The sequence below is a fragment of the Clytia hemisphaerica genome, unplaced genomic scaffold (assembly GCF_902728285.1).
Source record: "Clytia hemisphaerica strain Z4C2 unplaced genomic scaffold, Clytia hemisphaerica genome assembly, whole genome shotgun sequence".
Taxonomy (NCBI): domain Eukaryota; kingdom Metazoa; phylum Cnidaria; class Hydrozoa; order Leptothecata; family Clytiidae; genus Clytia; species Clytia hemisphaerica.
In genome coordinates this window covers 1,383,347-1,399,987 of record NW_027104389.1, presented here as the reverse complement: position 1 = coordinate 1,399,987, position 16,641 = coordinate 1,383,347, and the positions used below count along the sequence as shown (strand labels likewise).

The 16,641-nt window shown below is 36.1% G+C and overlaps 1 protein-coding gene across 1 annotated transcript; it reads left to right on the top strand.

Annotated features, from left to right (window-relative positions):
- The first annotated feature begins 549 nt into the window (after nucleotides 1-549).
- LOC136819540 (gamma-aminobutyric acid type B receptor subunit 2-like) lies at nucleotides 550-11,318 on the top strand. The gene is made up of 16 exons (XM_067075775.1): nucleotides 550-792; nucleotides 1,292-1,429; nucleotides 1,904-2,023; nucleotides 2,397-2,510; nucleotides 2,848-2,913; nucleotides 3,520-3,720; nucleotides 4,668-4,860; nucleotides 5,339-5,433; nucleotides 5,682-5,745; nucleotides 6,441-6,663; nucleotides 6,950-7,082; nucleotides 7,370-7,480; nucleotides 8,777-8,899; nucleotides 9,505-9,685; nucleotides 10,366-10,523; nucleotides 11,033-11,318. The coding sequence occupies exons 1-16, from the start codon at nucleotides 580-582 to the stop codon at nucleotides 11,291-11,293; spliced, it is 2,394 nt and encodes a 797-aa protein (XP_066931876.1). The 5' UTR covers nucleotides 550-579; the 3' UTR covers nucleotides 11,294-11,318.
- Nucleotides 11,319-16,641: the final 5,323 nt, after the last annotated feature.

Here is a 16,641-nt window from a genome sequence, read left to right as displayed (position 1 = left end):
ACAAGAGGTATTTTTCTTGATATAAAAATAGAACAACTTCATTCTTCATTCCAAGTAAAAATAAACACTTTGCCGAAAATTAACGACTGAACGTCGCTAATTGGTCGCCAATTATTAATACATCAATGTTAACCGCATCTGTAGGTTTTTGTGCGTATTTAAGGCGGGCTACAATAGCTCCTTAATGACCCTGGCATTGAAATGTACGCGGGCTGAATTAACTTTTTTTTCTTCGCTGCTTAAAATAGGGAGAAAATTTTGACGGGAAATCATAATATTCTTGTAGCTTTGTCTGATGGTGGGTCAGGGTTTCGTTGTATTTTGTTGAGTTTTCGTGTATACTTCTGATCTGAAACTGTTGTATAGAAGATTAGATGTTTTTCTACGAGGGAATATTATAGTAAAGTATCCGAAAATTCTCTCTATGAGAACCAAAGATGATTTTCTAGACATCGTATGTAGTATTAAGACCTTTGTCGTTAAACTTTGTCGTTTATATCTAAAATTTTGTAACCTTGTAACGTTTTTCCATTTTTGAAATTTTAAGTAAAATTTCGTCAACTTACAAAAAGAAAAATAATGAGAATAATGTACTGCTTACTATTGGTCATCACTCAAAACTACTACGCATGTACCAGCAAACAGAACATATACTTTGGTGCATTTCTGTCGAATATCGTGAAAGATGACTTGTGCTTCAAGGCAGCTATAGATGTTGCTGTTCGACTGATCAATGAGGATGATACCATTTTGAAAGATTTTAAATTGAAAGTGAAATATTTCGATAATTTGGTGAGTAATTGTTTTCGTTCTTTGCTTTGTTAGTATTGCAACGCAACTATCAACCTTTACGCCACAAAGGGATTTTTGTTCGAGCTTTTACCACCCAGCTAGCATACAACGTTGTTTCAACGTTCATCTAACGTTATATGTACGTTGCGAACGTTAGATAAACGTTGAAACAACGCTGTGTGCCAGCTGGGCAGGGTCGAACGGTGTCGAGTGTCAGTATCTGACGTCATTCAAACCTGGTAAATGAAAACCCAAGCTCTTCCATGGAATCTTTAGCGAAAGGGTTGGTATGTGGATTGTTGAGAAGTAAAGGCTTGTACAATTTTTCGAAACTGAGGTAATTTTTTTTTCCAATTCTTAATCATGAAAACTCTTACACACCCCCTTCTCACAGACCCACTGGGACCCCTTCCCACTGAAAAAATTGGCCAATATATCGTCTCCGTTGAAAATTATACTCTTATTTTTGTGATCATTTGAATCCTTCTTTCAATTGCAGGGTATGAGTGGTTTTGGTATGACCGAGTTCTTCCACGTGTATCAAATGAAGGAGACATTGCAATTCATGTTAGGACCTTTTACTGAACAATTTGCAGAACCAATGCGTTTGTTGACTGACAGGATCAACTTACCTATGGTAAAAAATGTTTTGAAATGCATGACACTCTACCTTTACCCTATATCTTTAAAACTCTTAGAATTGATACTATGCGTCAAGTATCAAGGAATTATGAGTACAGTTGACGCTCTCTAATTCGAAGTTATACTATTCGATACACTTCATTATTCGATAATTTTGAAAGTCACCGTCAAAAAAACTCTCATAAACGTAGCTCTGCTGTTCGATGGAGCAAAACCCATTTTTTCAGCCAAAAAAATGGCTTAATTTTAGGCAGTTTTCCGCTACGCATGTTTTACCGTCAAACTCTCATACCAGTCGAAACTACAGACCCTCAAAGGCCTTGTAGAGTCTCCCTCAAAAGACTGCAATCGCTCGTGCACTCGTTGACTGCTCCCTACCTCATTCGATGAAAATTGAATTAGGGAGCATCAACTGTAATACTAACCCCATAATAGCGTTTGGAACTTTTTACTGAACTTTCTCATCCAGGTAGAAGATAATGGCAAAACATTTCAAAGTCAACGCAAAGCTTTAGTAGCACTCCTCAATCATTTTGGTTGGAAGAAATTACACATGCTTTATGACATTGCTTACATTCATTTCGTACAGGTAACAGGCATTAATTTTTAATAATGTAGTTTTAGGCTTACCTTTAGACCCTTTATCCATGTAATGCAGTAATGTGTGTTATACGATAATACATGACTGTTGTTGGATAATATCAGTTTTATACAAAATAACTGGAAAGTGAAGATAAGTCTGACAATCAACCTATAGAAGGGCTTCAATCCCTTATTGTCGGTAACATTTCAGAACATTTATAAACGTAATCGATCTTCCCCCTAGTTGGGGCCATTGTTTCAAGAGGCTAGTTTGGGTAGAGCAAAATTAAACGGTTTTTCCAATTCACCTTAAACGCGTAACAATTTGGATCATGATTTTTTTTATGAAAAGTATTCAATCATCTTATTTTTCTCCACAGAATGCTAACCAATTGAAAAAGCTATTGAAATCTGAGGAAGACCATTCCATTGACATCCAAGGCTTCTCCTCAGTCCCTTACTTCAATGTAGAAAAACAAATACAGAATATCAAGGTATTTTTCAATATTATTGTTTCGACGTAAAGTAACTGACTTATATATACTTAGGATACACCTATCAACCGCAAAATTTTGCAGGGAGATTGGACTTCTAGCTCATTTCGGCCAATTACGGTTTCCTATGTTCCCGATTGCATCGATGTCGTTGATTCTGACGGGTCCAAATTGACCCTAGTAAACACGAATCAAGACCCTTTCCATCTGTATCTAGCACAAGCAATGGTGGTGAACATGTATGTCCATTCCTAAAGTTTTTATAAAAACTTCTATATAACCGAGTATTATTGAAGACGAAAGGAAACATGAATAAATTCTAACTGTCTTATTTCAGAAACATGATGGACGGATCATTTTCATCGATATGGATCGGTGGACCGCTCCTACCATATTCTGTGACGTAAGTCATTTGTAATATTAAAGATTGGCGTAATTATTCTGGTGTGGTTTTCTGTAACAACACTGTCTTTAAGGCGTTTATTAGTACACCTTTATGATGACCTCTATAATGGCTAGCTGAGGTCTAATTTAGACCCTGCAAACGGCGAATTTCGCCGGTCTAAGGCACGAAAGGATTTATAATTCTCCGTTTGAAAAGTTCGGTTTGTCGCCTCAAGTACATGTTTACACAAATCAATACATTGAGTTTGCTAAGAAATCGCCAGAGTTAATGTTTCATTTATCAGCCTACCAAAAACAAAGCAACACCTCTGTAGAAACACACACAAGTCCTTCACCATTTCATCATATTTGACTCGTAATCGACTGACTCCAAGTAACTGATTTAGTCCAGATCGGTTGGTAGAGCAGTTTAACACTATCAATGAGTTCAAGTGAGTTTAAGTCGTTCTTCGTCAGTTCTCAGAGATACTTTCTCCTGACACAGTACGTCATAATAAAAGTCTTAAAGCGTTAAAAAAGTTTGTGTGCCAATTGCCGTAGAATTAGCTAATCGGAGCGCTTTTACATACTCAGTTATTTTAGCCAATCATCTCTTTCTCTTCAGATCTACCTTCAAAACATGTCTTACCCAAGACACATCTTCATCAGTGGCAACATTCACGACCTGGAGAATAACTGGCATGAAATGACCGACGATAACACACGACGTTGTACGTCACAACAAATCCTGAAGGCGGCTGAAGGATTCCTCTTTCTCAAGAGATCTGATTTCCAAATAAATGGAGGACCTCGACGCGCTAAAAAAGTTTGTACAGATTAAAATTAGTTATTCGTTTTAATTCGACCTAGCCCTTTTTTAATTATGGTGTTCATTTTTTACGACTTTCGAGCCGAGGGTCAATATCTATCGATTTACAGAAATGTACATGGCCAAGAGATTGAAGATTTAAAAGATTTAAAAGAATTTTCAACCTCTTTTTGGGTAAATTGTAGTAATTAGCTCTATTTAGTCATGAACTTTGCCCTTTGTATTACAGTGAAATGGATACAGTCGCCCTCAAGTTGTCTTCTAACAAGCCACCAGAACCATTTGAAAACCAACGTATCCGGTGAAACTCGAACTCACAACTATGTCATTCGCGAGTATTTTGTGTGAGTTCAAGTCTCGACGGATTCGTTGGTTTTCCAACAGTTCTGGTGGCTGGTCAGAAGACAACATGAGAGCGGCTGATTTCACTTCATCTCTATTTAGCATTTTTGGAGGCTCCTGTAAACAAAATTCTTTAAATTTCCCTCCCATACAAGAATAGGTTACTTTTCTTAAATGAAGCTGTTTTTCAAACTATTCTAGTAGTATGCCATACAAGCCCACGCTGTTTAAAACCATCGTTTATTGAAATCAGAGTTTGTTGTGCTTTGATTGCAACACTTAAGGTTTTATTGACGTCCCCAGGATGTTGTTTTCTTTTAATTGGCTTCCTCTGTAACTCCCCTGACTTTGTTTGTTAATTAAGATTGAAAGATAATTAATTTCCAATGGCTATTCTTGAGATTGTTTGTTTAAAAGTAACTTAATTGCTCTCCAGGATACACAAGCGCGTGATTTTTTATGACTTTTCGATGGAAAGCTCTTGAAGTTTTACCTCGATTCTGCATAATAAAAACGAATATCTTTAACTTTGACAATTGGTTTGTCCTTTCCATTCCAACAACACACCCTGCGATTTTACTTTTCATTCTTTTCAATCATAGACACGTGGGGAAATTTGGGAGCTGATTAAGAGATACAAGCAACGAACTTGGAATCATTATATCAACAAATATGTAAAAAAGAAGAAATTCCGAGAAGAATGGGACAAAATTACTTACAATAAAGGCTCGGGCCGAGTCTTCGATTTAGTGTATCGAGCTGCTTTAGCATTGGATAAATTGATAAAGCAACATGGTAGGTCAAATTTTGGTTTTAAAACGAGGGTATTGAAGTCTGGAGACCTAGTGATTTGACCTCAAATTCTTATGAAATAAGACTGCAATAATCTTGTTTGAGTTTTTAAACGTTAGTATACCTTATCGGAGAAAATTTTCGTCGGGGAAAAATTCGTCACTTGCTGGTAGTAGGAAAACGCATTAAGGCCGGGGAAAATTATCGTCGGGGAAAATATTCGTCACTTGGCCAAAATTTCGTCACTTTTCCCTGACGAAGTTTTTCCCGATAAGGTAGTAAGCGTGAATACAATCGATTTTCTCTTTTTCAGTATTTTCGGTGTATTTTCTTTTTCTAATGATTACAAGAAACATTTGTGTGTTTGCGTTGAAGAAATTACTTAAGACTCCATAAATCTCCAACTAAGAAATCTCCAAGTTTGAAGGAATTTCTTCCCGAGCAAAGTTAGAATGTTTTTTTATCCCTTCTTTTTTTCAAGGTGCCGAGAAAGTATTAATGAAAAGCTACCACGATACTGAAAAATATTCCATGATCACAAAGGCTATCAAAACAATGGAATTTTATGGCGTATCGGTAAAAACCTTTACGACTATTATTATAGTCCCCGCTTGTGGTATCTAATTTAGTATTTGAAAATTGAAGGAAGATCTTAAATTTGTTTAGTTCGCGCTCAACCATACTGTCAAGATTTGAGATATAATTTGAAACAAACGGGAAACAAACCGGGAGAGATTTCTTCGATTCTTCGGCTTTACAAATGTGGATTTTGATATAATTTTGCTATTTAGTGCATTTGAAATCATTCAATAACTTTTTCACAGGGTAAGCAACGTGATATGGATTTGGGCCATGATCTTGATCACGTGATTCATCAATATAGAAATGGTAAGTTCCAACTTGTATTAGAAATCACTCAGAATTTTGTTCTCACTTTCGACCATAAATATTACCAGCTTAATTAAGTACATCCATTGATTGAAATGATATTTCCTCGTTTTAACTATTTCTAGCTTTGACCAAATTCCCTGCATTTCTCAAATCAGCAGATACCCTCACGAGAAAACCGCAAAATACATCTGTGAGAGACATTTGTACAAAATGTTTGTTTCCGTACTTTTCTAACCTCAAAATCCGTCCCTTGGAATTTTCAATTATTTTTAGACATTATTTTCCATGCTCATTAGTGCCTGACAAATAGGTTTTCTCACGTAATTAAAGCTCTAAATATACCACTTTGTTTTTGTTTATACTATAAGTCTGACCGTTCTCTAGCGGCCGGTGAGTAATTTATCTTCCGTTAATATTTCAGTATAATGTGACAGCCAGCGGCTGTTTTGCGTCAGGATGTAATTACTTCAAGCCAATAATAGCTCATTATCGCACTCCTTTAACCTATACCCTCCAGCTGTATTTTTTCTTTTCTTCAATGATTTGTCAAATTTTAAAACGAGTGAAAAACACTTAGATGACCTAGATAAATGGGATATTGCTAGTTTTATTCTTAATACGACTAGGTACAACCGAAAGCCTTAAAATTTTTGGATGTTCTCATAAAAACGTGTATTCTCCTTGACTTTTAGGTTCATTCGTTGAAGTCGGCTACTACACAACAACCACAAACACCATCAGTTTTCATACAAAACTCTTCAATGAAACTCGTCCTCCAAGAGATGGTGTTCTCCTTCAGGAAGTTTTCTTAGAATATAAATGGAACATTCTCTTGACGCTATGGATTGGAGCATTCTCTGGCATCTTGATTGCATTATCCTTGTTGTTCCTGAATTGGTCTTATAGACATAAAAGGTTTGTTATGAAGCTTACCTTCGCTAGCAATTTTATTTGCCTTACTAAGTGAAATGTTAATGTATTTTTTTTGTTGAGCCGAATATTTATGGCTTAGAACTGCAGGTTGTTACTTTGCTCTTGTCCAAAAGAACTGGACCTAGTCTAAGAAATCTTGTATAGCTTAAACTAGAGGCGAGCAAAGTTACATCTTGCTTTACTATTTTAGATCTGTAGTTTCAATAAGTCTAATCTTTCAGTAACAATAGAAGCTGTTTCATGAACAACACAAAACTCTGTTATTTAGAGTAATTAAGATGTCATCACCGAAAGTAAACAATCTCATCATCCTTGGATGTATATCATGTTATCTTTCCATCATTTTCTTTGGATTAGACAGTCGATTCACTTCCAAGGACAACTCAAATACTATGTGCACCGTAAGTGTCTTTTTACTCGCGCCCAGGTCCTTGCCCACATATATCGCTTCATTCACTTTACTCAATATGTCAGTAAAAACCTTTGCAACTACTCCAAATGCATAAGCGAAATCCTGAAATGTCAAACTCGATACATGCACAGATTATGACTCAAAAACAAGTTGAATATTTTTCTATTACTGCGTCATTATAATTGGCCCTCCCTTCCTCAGTTTTGTTTAATAACTTAAGGAATACACTAACCTTTAAATCTTTCTTCAATTTTAAACTGTCAAATTTTTCTACAGGCGACTATCAGTTCATTATCGATCGGGTTTACTTTATCGTTCGGTGGTCTGTTCAGTAAAACGTGGAGAGTTTATCGCATCTTCGCTGCTGCAAGAACCAATAGCAGAATTGTAAGTTTGTTTATCAACTTTACTTTTCTTTGTTTCTACCGAGTTTATGTATGTCGAACGGTGAAAAAGAATGCAGCTATTATATTTTGATTTTCCCCGACATATTTCGGACGAATAGAGAGAGACAAATTTATGTATGTGTGTTTTTCTGCGACGGAGACGGTAAATTTCTAATTTGGCTAGATCCTTTTTTTCTTCTTTTTTTTCACTTTATTTAACGTTGGACAGTTTTCCATAGTTATAAATACTAATTTATGCCAACAAGATAGATAAAAACACAATATAGTGTATAATTAGAGAAAAAAAAAATTAAAATACAGTACAGAGTTTGCATGAACAGTAAATTTTGACTCCCACGATTTCAGAAGCAAATTCTTTCAGTGTTTAAAGAGATTTTGTATTTTTGGGCAAATGATTCCAAGCCGAACCTGTTCTCAAGTCGAAGGAGTTAAGGCAAACTACGTTTTTCGGAAAATGAAGTTTGACTCTAGAGCCACATTTAAGATCAAATGTGGTTTTATTTTCAGGATTTTCGGGATCAATAAATTTAATTATTTCAATTTTTTCAAATGCATCCCATCCTATTTCAGGGCCAATGTGGTTTAGAGATTTATAAACTTCCTGTACCATAAGTTGAAGGTTTTGTGAATGAACAGATCGACACTTTGATAATTTTAATAGTTCATCATACGAAGCTTTGAAATAATGTAACAATAATCCTGACAAGCTGAAGACGACAGTAAATCATCATTCTTACCGCCCTCGATTTTGTGGGTCAGAACTGCGGGCTATTCCATATCGCTTCAGTCACTTTATCGTCCTCAAAAGTGCAATCACATAAACTCGCTTCTGTTTCAAATTTCACGGAACCTTTACTAATTGGCCGATTATTCAAAGTTTATTTTTCTTGGGAGAGAGAATTCAACTTTATACACCTATCAACCCTTGGCAGCGCGATCGACTTTCTGAGGGAACTGGTAATGAGCTTGAAGGGTACATTTGTTCTCGGTGCACGGTAATCTGGCTTCCCTTCTTAAGCAAACAAAGTGAATTCCCACTATAAATCCTGTGTGTACAGAGAATAAATTAAATTAACTGAATTTCTAGTAGTCTGAATCGTAGACCTCTAAAGATAGACTTCCTAAGATTTTTTTTTATTCGCCAGAGACTGAACAGAAGTCTAAATTTCTAGTAGAAGTTGCAGAAGTTTCTTTTCAAGTTTAGAGTGAAAGCCCATCGCAAAAAAACTTATTTCCTCCTCTATTCTATGATCTACAACCATTCTTTCCCTGGTAGGCAGTTCGTGACGTTCAACTTTACATTATGATTGTGGTTCTTCTCTCCATCGACATTAGTATCTTGTTATGTTTCATCACATTCAACCCGTTCCATCTTGAAGGATTCCAACTATCACAAAAGGTATACCAATATTCACTCTTTTGAATGTCTAGCATCCTAGCCGACTAATTCACTGACATAGTAGAAAATAAGCAAAAAAATAATGGAAGAGACAAATCATATTATGCAAACTGATATTATCCCGTAACAATCACTGTACAGTATTACACGGATAATAAACGACTCCAGTCTATATTTTGAACGATTCTGTTCATTTGGAGGGCCCGTGAGACGCTTCTAAATAGGATTTCCAAATGTGTTCTTTGTAAGTCTAATGTCTTCAGTGTAATGCTTCGTTTTTGAACACACTCATTGGATTTTAAATTTAGCATGAGTTGTTGATATAAACAGACTTGTTTTTTTTTTGTGATCTTAGTATGTCCATGTTGGTCTAATGGTAAGTGTCAATAAGTTTAATGTGTTAGTAAAATGGTAACTGGTAACTAGATCTTGCGGAAAAAAAAGAAAATAAACGAAAAATTCTGAAAATAAGAATGTGTACTTTGAGTTTCTTGATATTCGGTTCAAGTATTGTATATTTGAAGATGTCACTCATTCCAGGTTTTTTTCACGTGGATTTTTCATTAACTATGCAGAAAATTGTAGAAAGGATTATTTCTTTTTAGTTCTACCCACAAGAAGACCGTATGGAAATCCAAATTCATCAATTATGCTCTTGTTCAAATCAAACAGCCTTCGTGGCCACACTTGTGTCTTTCAAAGTGTTACTCTTAATATTTGGGTTATTTATGGCATGGGAAACCAGGCATGTTCACATTCCAGTGCTCAATGACTCAAAACATATTGGTAAGTCCTTTTCTGTGTGGTACTATCTGTTGATATTTATGACGTAATGTTTTATACGGAAGCACCCAAAATAACCCGAACTTTTGCCCCCGGTATTTTTTGTTTAAATTCAAAATTAATGGCAAACTCCTCGATATTTTGTGCGTGCTCCCGTATAAAGTTTGTGTCCTGAATATCAAAAATATATTTTGATATTAGATCGGTCAGAATCACATATTGAGATGACCCGCGGGCTTACCAAGTTAAATAGAAATTACGAATATATGCAGCCAAAAAGGGTGTCGTTTCAAATCTTCAAGATTCCACTCTCGATCTTGTCACCCATCCTTCTAACTAACGCACCCCCCATGGTTTTAATACCGTTAATATTAATCTACCCCTCGTCCAGCCTTGTTTTAACGGGATATTCTTTCGGCTGACACCATTTCATGGCTTCAGGAAATATCGCACTGCTAGAACCCTAATTTTAATTACTAAAAAATTACTGGTTCATTAGCATGTCACTTTTACGTGGTGCAGTATGTCCATTTTTGCAGAAATTTGTCAATTCAATTTCATTTTGGAAGAAACGATGCCTTATGTTGCGACTTGTACGTACTCCCAAAAAACATTTGACTATTGCTTTCATGCCACTTCGGCTTCTCTGTTAATTATTTGTTTTCACATTTTGTCGATTTCAGGTTTGGCAGTGTATTTTGTAGCATTTGTATCAACAATCGGTGCTATCTGTTCAACAGCTTTGTCAACTACTGGTTATTTTGAAGAAAGCTATTTGGTGATTGGTCTCAGTATCTTCCTTTGCACCACCTCCACATTACTACTTGTGTTCTTGGGAAAGGTTTGTAAACATTAAATCGCTTTATATTTTCCGCTCTGCAAAATTTTATCTCTTTAGCACCTCTGTATCACAGATCAGGTGGGATCCATCCCCAACTCGACCACTGACGCTGAAAAAATCGTAAATTCCCTGAAATTTCGTCTAGCTATCTTAAGGGAAACGAACTATTTCAAGATAACCAGATGATTACCGAGACAATAAGGAGCATCTAACAAGCTCTAGTGATCAGATCAGAGAAGTTTCGTACCACCAGAGAGTTTTCCAGGCCTTTTCCTTAGCATCGACAGAAATAACATAGTTCAAGCTCGAGCTTGCTGACTTTTTGAATGACTTTAAATGTCTAGAGTTTTGGATATTTGATGTGACTCAACTCCTGTAAATTCGAACCTCAAGCCCCCTTGAAATAATATAAGGATGATAGATATTTTAGTGGTATCAGTACAGTGGATACCTCTTACAAACATGTCTAGGAATGTATCCTCTGATATCAAACTAACTTGATTTTCCAGGTCTCGTTGATCTTCGACAAGACAGGACGCGACCGAACACATAGCACTAGTTCAATCATCAGCTCCTCATCATATTCTTACCAAGAAACGCCAACACCTCCATCAAAGAGTTTACCAACCACTAACAGTACTGGTAATAGTAGTGTGACGTTTGCAGCAAAGTTTTCTGCTTTTTCATCGAAGAAGAGGAAAGATAAATATGAAAAACGTTTGCGTTCTGAAAGCCTCTTATCAAGAGAAGACACTTCTGTTTTATTATGAGAGCTTCATGGATCGTCGTTGTATTAGCGAGATTAAGTATCGTTAGATAAGTCACGGCGACAAACGGATTTCCGATAACCTTTGTTCGCTCCACGGCACTTTTTACAGGTTAATCAGAAAGCTAGCTAGACGCGAACGAAGTCTAGAGAAAATTCGTCAGTCGTTGTGGTTTATCTGCGGCTACTTAATCTCGCTAATGTTTAATTTTGCGCTAAGAAAACAGAATAATTAAGATTGTAAAATTTTGACCTAGTTCCTTTTATCTAGAAAATTTATAAAATCCTCTGATTTGATTATCACACTAAATACCTGGATTGCTTGCAGTTTGAGCCACCTTGTAGGTTAGGGCTTTAATTTCAAGATGGAAAGGTCTTGGTGAAAGCTTTTATGCCCACCGGGCTTTACCTGTACCTTTTTTAATTTCGCATAGCGAAAGTATTACGATAGCCTTTCGCGGCGGCGGCGGTGTCATCGGAAAAAAAATTAGAAAACGAAAGTAGTTGAAACTTCTAGAACATTCTCGAAGATTCTAAAATATGAACTCACTCGCTAAAATAAAATTTAATGATTCCAGTCCGCAAGTGCTTAGGTAGGTGGAACCAAGCATTCGTAAACATAGCTAGTTTTTTTAAATGGCGGATTCGATCAGGAAGGTGATAAAAATTGACCGTCAGTCGAACATGGTTTTTTTTCTTATCTACGATTTTGTTTTTCCGGGGGTTTTGTTGTTTAGAATTGATTAACTAACAGTTAGGTAGGGTTAGGGTTGCTAGTAACGGCTTGTCACTGTGCCGGGTGCATACTCGGCGCCTTGGGCCCCGCAGGGTTGCTAGTAACGGCTCGAATTTCAGTCAGGTTAAAAAAGGGGTACTTTTACCCATATTATAATTACATTACCCCCGTCTTTTTTGTCATTCTATAAGTATTTCCAAATTTTGTGTTTTGTTGTGCGAGTGTGGCTCAACGGATAGCGCGGTGGGTTCCATATTTGGAGAAAGTTTAAAATTCATAGAAATCATAGAAAAGTTAGTAGAAATTAGAAAACAAGTCTCAGAAAGTCAGAAAATAGAAAAGGAGATAGAGAGATAGGAAGTAGAAAAACAGAGGGAGGATGTTCGGTTGACGGTCAATTTCTATCACCTTCCATTCGATCATGCTGTCAGACTTGCTCTGGATTTTTGTATTTTTATCATATTTTTGATGTTTTTAGAGTACTTAAAGAGGTTTATATTTCTTTACAACAGCATAGTATTTTATGTTTGTGTAGATAGTAATGCACCAATAGAGTGATAGGAATCTTACAATTAGATTTGCTCTTGAACATATCACTACACACAACAACAATAATACAGACAACACAGACAGGTATGATCTTCATTTTTACAATTAGAATTATTTGTTGATATTTGATTAAGTTGTGTTGTAAGACAGATTATCATTTACTAAGTATTCCACAGAAGAATTTATAGCAGGCTGGCAGGGGGTGTCAATCTATATACCTTTTGCTAGCTAGGTAGGTAGGTGCGATGTGTTAATACTTGTCATTTTCCAGGCTCAATATCAATCGATGACTAATTGATAACCAACCGATTGATTGGATTTAGATTGATTTCAATAATCGAGACTATTCTAACTGATAATAGATTAGTTTTTTAATCGATTGGACTCAATTGGCTGTCAATTGTGATCAATCGAACATCTTAAGAATAAATCGATGGAAAATGGATCACAAAATACAATTGATAGCCAATCGAGCTTCCCGTAAAATATTGATTATCGATTCTGTCTATCATGTATCAATTATTGAAATCAAACGATATCCAATCCATCGATTATTTATCGATTAGTCGTCGATTGGAAAAAGTTACCTTGATTGCTACGGTTGACAAACGATATCATACTCCAGGATGCAAGTGAAATTTTCCAATCCGCGGACGCTAGACGAGGGTTTGGTTATTATCAGTTAGGGTTAGGGTTGGAGCTCGAGAGTCACAATATAAGGCAGAAGGCCTTCTTAGGGGCATTTGTACCCTAAGATTTAACTTTGGATCCCGTAGCGCCGTAGGGATCCTTGTAGGGGCACCGGTAGGGTTGGGAGCTTTCTTTATTATGGTCTGTAAATTGCACGCTATAAGTATTTGTAAATGACAGCTTTCTGCCGAGTCTCGTTGGCGCAAGCGGTTAAGCATTGGGATTGCAAACCAAGGTTGCTTGCATTTTGTGGTTCGAGCCGGGGTGGGAAACCTGTTTCAATGGTACGGGCAAATTTCAGAAAAATACTTAGAAAACAGTTAGAAACACTTGAGAAAGATAGAAAATCAGGATAGAAGATAGGAAAGTAGAAAATAGGGGGGAAATAAGAGACGATGCATCCTGGAGTATGATATCATTTGCCAACCGATTGCTACGCAGGCGTCAAAGTTTAGGATTCCCACTCACAGCGGTTCACTTGGAAAGTGTACGAGCCTTCACTCGGTCAACCCAAATGGATGCGAGGGAAAACGGCAAGACTTTTGTTGAAGTCTATATCAAAATCTTACTGTAAAATTTGTATCAACTTTGATTGAATACTGTATATACAATGGATTTGAGTTTTGATTGATCAGATATATAACTCAAAGACAAACTTTTTTATACAGTGTCAGACTCCCACCCAAAACAATTGATTTATTTTCTATCGATGACACATCGGTAACAAATCAATTGACTGGATATCGATGGGTTCTGGTACCGTAAGTTGGTCTAGTGTCGACATCCCTCTTCTAATTCTGACACCCTTCTTTAGAGATAGGAATAATAGGAAGGTTGAGATCACTTATAGACAAAAGGTTTTTTCTTCTCTGATCGCTAAGCAAAGAAAAATAGTTTCCATCAGCGATTCTGACCTTCCAATTATTCCTATCTTTAAAGAAGGATGTTGAAATTAGAAGGGGGATGTTGACATTAGACCAACGTACAGTAATTGATAGGTATTCGATGATTTTATGCTACCATTCAAATCCAATTAATGACCAATACTCAAAAATTTTTAATGGGCTTCATTACCTATCAAATATTGGAACAAATTGATTGGTTATTCATCAAAAAAAAGAAATGGAAGTCAATCAAAATTGATCGACCTGCTCCAAAATCGATTTCCTACTAGTCAATCAATAAATTCTCAAAAATATGTAACTCCACGTCTCAATGATATGGATGCAAGGCAAGTGACAGCAGTAACAAAGTAGCAGTAGCTTTAAGGTAAAACATTTTTGCAGAAAAAAAATTGGCCTTAAAAATTTAAATTAATTTCCATCAAATTTAAAATATTTATGTAATTTTCCAAATTTGTGCTTTTCGAGCCTTGAAACAGTTACTTTTGATTTATCTACAAGGTGTAAACATTTTAATATTTTTGTAAATAGTCAAAGATATTGGTTTGATATTGAAATGTAACTTGGCCAAACTGGGACAGTTCACATTTGGGTGACAATATAGCTCTAGCCCCGTTCTATTTATTGCATTCTTTTAATGGTGAAGGTGTGTGGGGGGTGGGGGGGGGGGGGTACTTTGGCATAAATAGGTATATACCAGGTATATGCTGATGCTAAGGTTCTGTTTTTGACCTTCCCAAGTCTCGGAATTATTTAAGGTACGAAACTTGAAAAGTCAAAAAAATCTCTAGAAGGTTAGAACATTTTTTGAAAATGTGCTCTAAGAGTCCGATTGACATTCTTCAACCCTTGTATTCCCCAGTTGTTTAATATGATTATTAATTTCGCCTAGCGAAAGTATTACAATCAGCTTTCGTGGGTCGTCGCGGGTCGGAAAAAAAAATAGAAAACGAAAGTACTTGATACGGTGGACGAACTCACTAAAATTAATTTACAAATTACACGCTCGTATAACCACGGACGATTTTCGTAGGTTTTCTTTGGATTACGTCATATATCTTTGTGTCTTTAGCTTCACAGTATTTGTTTTTTCTTTATTTTCTTATAAGCATATACTTTATAAGAATCAAATCAATAACTCTTGATAGACGGTGATATACCTTTCGGTAATTAGTTCTTACAAAGTAAACAAAGGACGGTGCACAATATGAGCATATTTATTTTTCTTATAAGCATTTACTTTATAAGAATCAAATCAATAGCTCTTGATAGACTGTGACATACCTTTCGGTAATTAGTTCTTACAAAGTAAACAAGGGACGGCGCTCAATATGAGCATATTCATTTTTCTTTTGGTCTTATTTTTTAGTGATTTTAAGCCTCGTTGTTCTTGTGAATTTGTTTCATCAAGGCTCGATGTAAAGTAGATCTCTACTTCTTGTTTTTCCCATGCAGTTCAAATTCTAGGCGAAATTTTCGACTTTAAGTCGTCTTGTTTGGCTTTTGTTTAAGATTTCTATGCAAATCAATGGGCTTCAGAAAAAATTGAATATTGAGGGGGGAATAACATTTTTTGGAAGCTCTCCCCCCTTCCCCGAACATTGTGACATTCAAAATTACCCCCAAACAGAGAAAGTTTACCCCTCAGCATTTATTGTTGGGTGGAAAAAATAATATCTATTTGAAAACATTTTAAACACAGTAAGATATATAACTCAAAGGGTTTTTACCCCAAACAATTTATGTTCTGCATTTCATTGACACATGTGTACGAGGATAGCAATACTTGAATCTTAGAAATTTTAGCGAGACTAATTTTAGCGTATATTAGCGAGCCAGGAAAATCTTGATTTTTTTGGATTTATTTCAGCGAATCACGATTTCAAAAGATTTTGCGTGGATAGATTTTAACGAATACTCGTCTGAAAAAAAATTCACGTGGATTAATTTTAGCGAGAGCAATGATTTTGAAGAAAAAATTAATGCACGGAATGTTTCCCTGAAAAAAGTTTCATCCTTTTCTTACAAACAAAAAAGCTGTAAAAATTTACAATTCTTCTTCGTCGTCAAAGTTTTCAAAGAGATCGAATGCATTTCCCTCTGGGTACCCTCCGCAAGACTAACAAATTAGTGTTGCACCCTCCGCAAGACTAACAAATTAGTGTTGCACCCTCCGCAAGACTAACAAATCGATATTCTTGTGGAAGATAGCAAAATAGGACCCTCCGCAAGACTAAAAAATTGGTGTTGCACCCTCTGCAAGACTAACAAATCGATATTCTTGCGGAAGATAGCAAAATAGGACCCACTCCGCAAACCATTCGACAGGTATCGTTATTCTTGCGGAAGATTATAATCTAGTCTAAGAATCCTTTTAAAATGGTGAATTTTTCTGGGAAATTTAAAACCTTCCGCATCTCTAACGTCGTTTATATAACGTGGTTAGAGTTGCACTGAGCTAAAAATAACCTTCCG